The 10,289-nt window shown below is 40.3% G+C and overlaps 2 protein-coding genes across 2 annotated transcripts; one reads left to right on the top strand and one right to left on the bottom strand.

The window, feature by feature from the left end:
- Positions 1-2,839: 2,839 nt before the first annotated feature.
- malsu1 (mitochondrial assembly of ribosomal large subunit 1) lies at positions 2,840-5,636 on the bottom strand. Its single transcript, XM_036539393.1, has 4 exons — positions 5,264-5,636; positions 4,726-4,901; positions 3,888-3,969; positions 2,840-3,677 (listed from the first exon to the last, which is right to left on the bottom strand). The coding sequence occupies exons 1-4, from the start codon at positions 5,583-5,585 to the stop codon at positions 3,523-3,525; spliced, it is 735 nt and encodes a 244-aa protein (XP_036395286.1). The 5' UTR covers positions 5,586-5,636; the 3' UTR covers positions 2,840-3,522.
- A 2,862-nt stretch (positions 5,637-8,498) lies between these two features.
- Positions 8,499-9,597, top strand: LOC118785241 (vitelline membrane outer layer protein 1 homolog). The gene is made up of 3 exons (XM_036539845.1): positions 8,499-8,717; positions 8,948-9,060; positions 9,300-9,597. The coding sequence occupies exons 1-3, from the start codon at positions 8,499-8,501 to the stop codon at positions 9,595-9,597; spliced, it is 630 nt and encodes a 209-aa protein (XP_036395738.1).
- The last annotated feature ends 692 nt before the right edge of the window (positions 9,598-10,289 follow it).

Genomic DNA, 10,289 nt, shown 5'->3' with positions numbered 1-10,289 from the left:
GGGGAGAGGTGAGGGTTTAGACTGGTTTGTTGCGTGCTGGTGAACCTCTGGGCTTTCTTTAATGGAGAATTCTATGAGTTTAATGGAGAGAATACTGCAGTCCGTCTGCCTGAGCATGTGAATTAAAAACAACAGTTTTGAAGTTTCAGCTTCAGTTTCACTCGCTGTGTTTGGGAGGTCAGATTTTTTTTCTCTTTCAATCACACTAAAATATTGCAATCTTAAGGTTTTTATACTGCATGATATACATTGACACACCCAGCTGTTGCATCAGGCATGCAAGCTTTCCCCTCACAGGTTTGGCAAAGTCAGGGTCAGTTTCCTCAGGGTCAGCCATGTCATGGGATGCTTGCAAACAAGTGGATTCCGTAAGTCATTTGAGCATTTCATATTTCCATTAACCAAAAGTCAACAATAAAACTTCGATGAACCTTTGTCACACTTACCACATCTCATGCAGAAGGATTTGATTTAACATTCTTGCGCATCCATGCCTTTTTTTCCATTTAAGATGGCAGAAGTCAATCTACCTCAACTGTAGAGACACAGTGGTTGATATGGTGGTAGCGCCTCTCGCTCCCCAGCGATACCTCTGCATGAGAAAGCAGGCATCATGTTGCACTGACAGGAGGGGCACACGTGTTCTTTTTGATCTACCTCTAGGATACATGTTTATTTAGAGGCCTACTTCTTCTTGACCTTTAGGAGAACTTTCCAAAGGAGTCTTGTTTTACAGATGAGAACCGAAAGGACAGTAACGATGATCTGAAGCTTAATTCATTTAGTAACTTGATTTTTAAATGTAGTTTAGTATGTTCTTACTGGCCCAGGCTTCCTCGTATAAGGGTAGACTTGTACTTCGACAAATAAAAGGTCAAATGTTTAATTTTGAAGTGTGTGGATGGAACAGTCAGAGGTCTGCCTTTTTCCTGCTTTAAATTTCTATCTTTTGATTTTGGGTTGCTGCATTTCTCTTAATTGAAATATGTTCTGTTCACATAACTCGGCTGTAAGGTGTGGTAAATAATTAACTAGATTTTTTTGAAGGGTTAGGAGGCAATGATGTTCATGATCCTGTTAAAGCATGAATCATTCCTTTGAACTACTCATGCCCTTAATGCATCTCCACTTGTCAAATGCCTCAGAATAAAAACATATGTCCTCCAGTCGTCCTCTTCCTATCATTTGGTGTCCTCCATTTTCTCCAGATGTCTCCTTTCCACTTACCAAATGTAAGTTGCCAGTTGTCTAGGGGCAATCTGAGCAAATGACAGTGACAACATTGCATTGTGCTTAAAGAGCATGGCTTGTAGCCCAAAGGTTGAAGGTTCATTTCACAAATGGATCACTGCTTTCATACCCTTAGGTAATGTGAAATCCTTCATTAAAATCTCTAGGTGTAGAAATGAAGATTAGAAATTAAAGTTATGTAAGCATGCAATGGCCTCAACTGATCTATTAAAAAGGGAAGGATAGGAAACGAATCGGGGACCATTGTTAAATATGCACATCTTTAGCTCTACAGTGAAAAGTATGATTCTTGTCAGAAAGCAACACAAATGACAATGAACTACATAACTTTCTGATCAGAGGGAACTGGACCCTGAACAGTATTTTTCACTAGGTGAACATCAGACACTGACCATATGTTCTTGAGCATGCAGTTTTTGTCTGAAAGTGCATGGTGTGTGCATTTTAAGAGGAATTTGATCAGTCTGTCTGACCTGCTAATATTGTCCAGGAACCCTTGTAATGTCAAGCTTCACACTATACAGTCCAGAAATGTATATAGGCAATAACTGCATAATGGACTTTGTTTACACTACTGTGAAAGTATACATTACAGATGTATATAACTTTAGTCATAAATTATTCCTTAATTTTTATTGTACAATTTGAATCCAGAACAGCCAAAGTCTGATGACCCCACTCTCTATGACAGGAATGTTTAAAACGATACTTTAAATACTTCAAAACCACAAATATATTAAAGTACAAGAATAATTAATATCTTGATGAACTAAAAATAATTCTCAGTCCATGTATTACACTGAAAACATGACCATGGACCCAAAAATCAATCTGTTTTCCCACATGCAGAGACAGGAAAGAAGTTCATCTAAACCATACGGTGCTGAGTGACATTAAGTATCTGCAGTATTTATGACCGTTTTGAGCATTTTTGCTCATTAACAAGTGGTTCACAGAAAACTGCTCACAGCTTTTTGCACCACTCTTTGGGAGATCATCTTTTCAGGGTTGTGGGCACATTGAGATGATGAATTTGGGTTTCCTATCATGTCGGCCATCTTAGTCCTAGCTGCCACTGACGGAGGATCTGGACGAAAATTTGGCAAAAGAAACGCCAGATGGCATTGGCAGTGCCGCTGCTCTACTTATTTCACTGCAACAGGACATTTAAGGTCATGTTTGTTGTTTTGCTATTTTCATAGCCTATGATTACAGTCGTATCATGTTTCAAATTAAACTGAAGCTCATGCGTTATCCTGTACAGTAATAGTAGTCATGTAGCTTGCATTACTGTATGGATTTTCTCTGTTCCATACTAAAACAGCACACGAAAAACTCCATACCACACTGGAAGCGTTATTTTAAACTGGCATTCAGTACAAAACTATTTCTGCTTTAGAATTCTTTATGCACCAGCTGTATCCACAAGCTGGGCATTTAGATAGACACAAAATCAGATGTAGTTTCACTGACCTCCAATGAGGGACTTTAAAGTCTCACTTGATGCTAACGACAAAAAATCAAGAGGTGTACAAACATCATCAATGACACCATCCAGCCAACTGCAAAACCATTTTAGTCAGTCCTCTTTATGATCATAATTAAAACATAGATTAATACACTTTGCAGAACACTATAAAATGTGTGCTATCACATACTGTTCTGGCACATTGGAATCAGCAGACTGCAACAGACTGCAGCAGACTGCAATATAATGCATTTGAGAACTTTGAGAACTTGTCTTTTCAAATGGCCTACATAAGCTGCCGTACATGATCCGGGAAATAAATGTCACCCAGAACGCAGCCTGCTAGTGAATATTATGCTCTTACATTTGTAAAATATCAGTAGCTGGTTAATTTGCTACATAGCATAAGAACATAACCAAGTCACCTGAACAGTTGGCAAGTTCTCCAAATGCAATCCTCGCAGCCGAAGTAAAGCATTTTCCTCTGCCACAGCCATTCTATTGGATCCGTTTTGCTGACTGCATTATCTTCACAATGCGCCAGTTGAAAATATGATAAGTGCAATCTGACATTCAAATTTCTTTGTTATTAATACACACAGTCAAATCTGCTAAGCACTATACCCTTTACCTCTGGCCTGGATGTGCTATCAACATGTTGCACACATGCTCTACGAGACTTTGAAGTTTAAGGTGACGCTCGTCTGACGTCACACAGCAGCACCATTCTGGCCTTCGCTGCCGTTGGCTGTCCCGCAGAGCTGTCCCATGTCCCACATGTACATGTTGCTCCTGCTGCTGCATCACTTTGTGAGTTCAGCTTCATAGATGAAGTCCATGGGGAGTGTCTCTGGTGGGATGCTACTTAGCTGTTCATCAAATGAGCGCAGCGTCCACAGTTTCTCCAGCTCATAGAGCTCCCTGGTTTCAGGCAGCATGAAATGAACCACTATGTCACCTAGAGAGGGGAAGACAGAAGCACACAGCATCGTCTGTCACATGCTGACTCACCTCACCTGAGCCCAAACTGCATCCTAACATGGAGATAAACAAGACAGGGTATCTCCTCCTCCTTGAATTTGAAAGGTAATTATTCACCTAAAAGTATTTTAGCCAAATAGTTACATGAATTCTTTAAAACAAACTAATATAAGGTGACTTCATTTACCAAAATCGATACACATCCAGTCCTCTGCATCCTTGCCCTCGATTTGGATGTGTGGGTCACTTTCTTCCTTGAGGTATTTGTACTGCGAGACAAGAGTCAGATGGTCATATTCTACTGAAAAGAATCTACACCCATATTATGCATCTAATACTTAACATACTAAATACTGCTGCACTTGCATGCACAGGGACATTTACAACAAAACACCACATGTGACGACAAGTCTACAGGTTTGAGTATTCATAGATATGACAGGTTTGAGTATTCATAGACAGGTTTGAGTATTCATAGATATAATACTAACATTATTTTTGTAATTGTTTTGATTTTTCAGGTGTAGAGTACAATTTTAGAAGTCAATTGTAAGAAAGAAGTGCCACTGACTGTGATTGTGGCTTTCTGCCATATTTCAGTACTTAGTAGGCATTTGGTAGTAAAGGACAGTGTTATTAGAAAACAATAAAGGCAAAGAAATTCACTTATGCAAACACTGGATAACCAGCCTGGCCAGCTTTGTGGCACAAGAACAGCACAGTATGCTAGTCTATAGGGTGTTTGTAGATTATACTTTTTAGCAAAACAATGTTTCTTAAAATAATGTTGTGTTCTGCAAATGAGGATTTTCTGAGACAGAAATGTCAGTTTCATTCTCTAAACAAATTTCATGTGTTTCTTTCAGTGTAGCTAGCTAGAACTATGGTCAAACTTCTAAATTCGTCTCCTAATGCTTTCTCTCCGACTTCAGGTGGACAAGCTAGCTGTAGTTTCCTCATTCATCTATAGTTATGTTTAGATCATAAATGCCACTGATGAGATGAAAAGAATATCAGACAATTACCACTTTGACGGCATATTGAGCCATTGCTCGGAGATGTCTTGTCGAGGATCCACTGACGACGACAAAGTAGTCGGTGTATCTCATCTCTTTAGGTATTTTGATAACGCAGATGTCTGCCGCGTTCTCCTGGCGGAGAAGTGACACCAGGACGTCGATGTTAAAAACCTGCCCGGTACCTGTGGTGGTGGTGGGGGAAGAAAGTGACATCAACAGTGGCACCAACGCAGAGAGTAACATTAGTTCAGCACACCACGTTTCCCTTACGAACTTCCAGTTGCTGAAATAAGATGCCTCGCTAGCTACTGTACGTTAGCAAGGCGATTTACTGAGTAACTATAGTTACCAAGCCTACTAGCTCTTTTAACTAAACAGGTTTTTGCTAATCTGAACTAGCCACCACAAAATGCTGTCAAAAGCAGAACTCTCAACAAGACAGTTAACTACCAGAAACAGCTGATTGAATTTCAGCCTGAGCTGGCGGTATGCTATGTATAGGTAGACAAACAACTCGCTCAGTGCTAGGTTAGTGGTTACTCACGTTGTCTTTGACGTTTTTCAGCCCCTGAGTCCGTATCGTATGTTTGTTCTTCCACTGTACCCATGCTATGCTTCGTTAAATCACCATTATTATTGTGTATGTACGTACAGAACGTTGAAGTCTGGCCTATATGTCGAGCACTATGGCAAGGGTGGAACTGATGGCTTCCCGAGGCATAATATCGCCACGAACTAATAACCCCGTGTTTACCTAAATTTGCATGTGGACTTTTAAGAAATCGGAGATTCGCGTTGGTAATATGTTGACGACATATTTTCATGAGAATTCTTTTTGAGCAACTAAACACGTGTGTATAAATCATCTTTTGGCTCTTAGTTACCACCGTTCAACCACACGTGAGACTTCTCTGCGAACTAGGTTACTTTGTCAGTTCACCCTAGCTTGACGACAGCACGTCAAACGACAACAACAAGAACAACTTCCGGGTGATACGTTTGCAATGTATGTCAAAATACAAGTACTAATTTGCAGGCTTTACTACGACAATAAAAACTTCAGCCAATACAATTTAATGAATTGCCCTATAGTATCACCATATTTATAAATTATAATATGTAGTAATCATATATTTACAATTTTGGACGTTAAGCTTTTTTTGATATTTTATATGGGTCCTTAGATCGGAATCTAAGAAAGATACTTCCGGTGACCATTTGTGGTAAAAAGTTCAAAATAAAAGCAAGAACCCATTATTCCAAAGAGAGGATAATTGGAGATACCCACAAGATTAACATCGATTTAACAACGAAATGAACAAATCACAGCAGTTTGTCATGCTGTCATTGCTGGGTATGTCTGGGTGTGAAGGAGAACCTACATCTTTCCCCCAAACTGTCACTTGTTGAGGGTCTAAGGATTGTTGTCTTCCAGTCTCAACCTTGTAAATCACTGAACTCATTCATCCCTTTCATTCCATACATGTTAAGTGTATAATTGGGAAGTGATAATTGTCTTTGTCTGTGTGAACCAGCCTATTTGGTAATAAACTATACCTGTCTAATTAAAGGGCTATTAAATACAGGTGGGGGGCTTTTTAAAAATTTTTGCTGGTTGTGTGCTTACAACGGTTTGTTTTGTTTGTTGTTTCAATATAAGTTTTTTTGTTTTAAAAAACCTTTGCTCTTTCTGCTCATTTTTGTGATTAGTGTCAGCCAGTTTTTTCCATGCTGGGTAGCTAGCCAGCTAATTCGATTCTGTGTATTATTATAAAGGCCTCATCTTGCAATGGTGAGCAGACTGGGGAGTCCTATGAGGCTCATATTCATATGGCAGCATAGCTAAATAGCTGGGGGTTGACTGAGATTGCCAGTTACCTTGCTCTCTCCTTGCCCAGGAAGGCACTTTGAAGGAGAAGCTGGGAGCTCTGCCAGCTGATCTAGATTTCTCTGTGACTTACATCTCCCTGCATTCTTAAGGCCCTCTGTGAGGAGGATGACAGTTTGAACACATTGTTGACTGTTAAGCTGTTGCAGATGCCTTCAGCACAAGAGGCACTTCCCTAAGAGTTGAGTGAGGGGAATGGCACCCTCTGTCTGCCATTGTCAGCCAGATCAATTGAGGCTGCAGTCTTTACTTGTCACAAATGTTTACTAACGTTATTGTCAGATCCAGTCTGCTGCAAGGGGCAGGTACTCAAAATCCACCCTTCTGGGAACTGGCTATGATCATCCTTCAGATGGAGAGGACAGCATGCTGAAATGACAAACTGCTTGGTGACAGAAGCCAGCAGCAGAGCCTCCCTCATGAAAATCCACAATCCTTTTCGAGTGCAGTTGGATACTTGAGCTTTCCCTCCAAGTGGAATGAACAATCTTGCAACTTCTACTAGGGAATGTGACTCCCAAGCCACTAGCACAGCTGCTCAGTGTCCCATCCAAGGCTCACTATGCCATGAATGCCAGCACACCAAAGCGACCAGCACAACTGTTCCATGTCATACTCAAGTACCACAGGGATCAGGACTGCCAGTGTAGTAAACACATAACATTGCTTCCATTATATTAGGTTGTATTAGGTGTTAGGCAGAGCTGAGGTGTTAGCATAAACCTGTATAAAAGCACCAACATTAATACAGTACATAGGTGACATATCAAAGTATTCACAGGTGGTTTAATGTTGCTTGGTTAAATAGTTATTGTAATGTTATTATAAAATGTCAGGCCAAACCCCATTTTCAGCCCACAACAAACTGCCCCACAAAATGTTTAATAGTTATTTCAGTTTGTGGTCATTTGCTCTGTAGGCTACCTATCTGGGATGCAGTGACATTGCAAAACTAAGGAAGCATCTTACTTTCTCTGAGGGAGTGTCATTGCTATTTCAGACTTTCTCTAATGTTCATTTGACACAAGAAGCCTTTTATTAATTTAATAACGTACAGAATTAGCCTTGAGAGGCTGTGAGTCTTAACAGCTGCATGGAAAAACAGCATGATGCATTTATCTCCAAGCAATAGATTCTGATTTCACAAAAGGCCTTGATTGAAGATAACTCTGTTTGGTAGTGTAGTTTGTAATTGTAAAAAGTTGTGAAACCCTTTAACATTTCAGAAACTCACATTCTCTGCATTTTACCTCAAAAAGTACAGATAAATAATAATTATACCTTTTCGGTGCAAATACGCACATAGATTACTTGTTAAAATATCCATTATTTGGATAAGTCCTACAGAAATGCATAAGTGGAAACAAAAAATGTAAATGAATTAAAAGAAAAAGTGTTAGTCTGAAGAGGATAGTTTGTTGAAGAGCTGTGTATTTCCTAACTTTCTGGACATGATTATAATCCCAAAATTAAACAGTCGATGTAAATGGCAGTACCCAGATGGTGTATAGCCAAGTATATATTTCTGGTGCTTTAAATGTGAATATTTGTGCAGCATGAAAAATGAACTTCTTTTCAATACAGAAAAAAAGGACCAAACTATTGTTAAGAAAATGCCAAAAAGGAAACACTTTGAGCAGGTACATTTGAAATGTACAATTTGGTGACATGACTGTACTTTTTCTTGCAATTCTTTGAAGTTTTTTAATGTGATACCATGGCAGCTGTTCCTTCCCATGGCAGTTCTCAGTCCTGTAAATTATTAATGCTGATAACAGGTTAGGGACTTGTTTATTCCCTATTTTGGCATTGTATTACAATTATAAAAATGCAATGTGTCGGCTAACTGTCCCACACAGTGTGTGTTCATGTGTGTGCACATTGTGTGAACATGGCGTGGATTCTTTTTGCTGCAGTCTCTGTGCTATCCGCTCTTGCCCCTGGGTCATGTGACTCAGAGACGAACCCCTTTGTGATTCGTGCTGGTACCAGTTTCATTGGGCGAAACTATTCCAGTGTCCTCACTGTGCAAAATGGGGAACAGTTTGGAAACTGGACATGGCCAGAGATGTGTCCTGAAGGATTCTACGCTGTGGGCTTCAGTCTGAGGGTAAAATATACTCATACAATCTCCTCTACACTCATCTCCAAACATCTGCACACATGTACATATTTGCACACAAATTTACACATGTCTATACTCACCTTGACATTTCTACACACTCCTCTACACAACATAAACTCCCGTGCCTGTAGCTATACACTGGTACGCACAACTGCGCTACTCTGTGGACATATTTACACTCATCTAACATTGTACACACTTTTTGTCTCTGTCAGGTAGAGCCTAATCAGTATGGTTTGGATGACACTGCACTCAATGGAATCCGTCTGTACTGCTCCCAACCTGGAGACAGGAGCTTCCTGTACACTATCGAGTCTCACACTGGATAGTAAGTCCTGCCTATATCAGAGTTATTGAACTCTGGTCTCCTGTTCCAAGATCCATCTGTTGTTGAGATTTTTGCACGTTTTCGAGATCCAGAAAAATGTTATGAATTATTTGTCAAACAGAATGCAGCAGATTTTGGAAAAACTAACCCTGAAATCTATGATAGATGCTTATCTGTTTCAGACAAAAATACGCACGGCAAAATTGCCTGAAGATATGACACTGTTGTCCCTGTTCCAGTTTTGGAGACTGGTCCGACCCCCAGTGGTGTCCCACCGGTGTCCTGACTTCCTTCCAGCTGCGTGTTGAGCCCCACCAGGGCATTTTCGGTGATGACACAGCAGCCAACAACATCAAATTCCGCTGCAGCAGCAACCCCACTCTGGAGGGTCCTGGCCTGGACTGGGGTGAATATGGGCACTGGAGCCAGGAGTGCTCCAACACAGGCATCTGTGGCATCGAGACCAAGATGGAAACTTACCAGTATGGGCTGGATGACTCATCGCTCAATGATGTACTCTTCCACTGCTGTGCCTAGCGGTGGTGTGATGTTCTTGTGGTGAGGGCCTCTTACTTCATACGAGTCCTAAACATATAATTGGAAGAGAAAAAACTTACATTTAAAATGAAAAGTCAGTTTAATACTCAGTGTGTCCTGAAAATGTTTCTGGTTATTTTCCAATAAGCATTTCCAAAAAGGATTGCCCATTTTCAGCTGATACCCTTTTTACTTGATTACTTGATAAATGACCAAAATAACTAACAGCCTTGGTATGGAGTTGTTTTCAAAAATCTAATGGTCAATTTCAGTTCTGGAGAAGGAATTGCAATGCAATGTATGTGGGCATTGTAACAAGACAAGACCAGAGAAAATACAAAGGAATGGAAAACTAGAATTGCCTCTGCACCCTCACCATGACTGCTGTCTTCATTTAATTGTCTGCAAAAAAATGCTCTAACCTTGCACCATCTTCTTACAGTGTGTGTAGATACACTTTATGCAGACAATAAGCATTTGTGTTAAGGTTACCCAACACTGAGTGATGCTGCATTAATGAGTATGATATTGCTTCAGATACAGTCATGCGCCGCTTAACGTCCATTCGGACAACGCCCGTTCGCATATACGTCCGTAGTATCATAAGGTTATAAATTATAATAAAGTTTAAAAATCCCGATCGCAGAACGGGATGTAGCGGAGGTAACCGGAGGTAGTGAAGGCAACGCTTC

This window comes from Megalops cyprinoides, chromosome 10 (genome assembly GCF_013368585.1).
Source record: "Megalops cyprinoides isolate fMegCyp1 chromosome 10, fMegCyp1.pri, whole genome shotgun sequence".
NCBI classification, from domain to species: domain Eukaryota; kingdom Metazoa; phylum Chordata; class Actinopteri; order Elopiformes; family Megalopidae; genus Megalops; species Megalops cyprinoides.
This window is presented reverse-complemented; position numbering and strand designations above follow the sequence as displayed.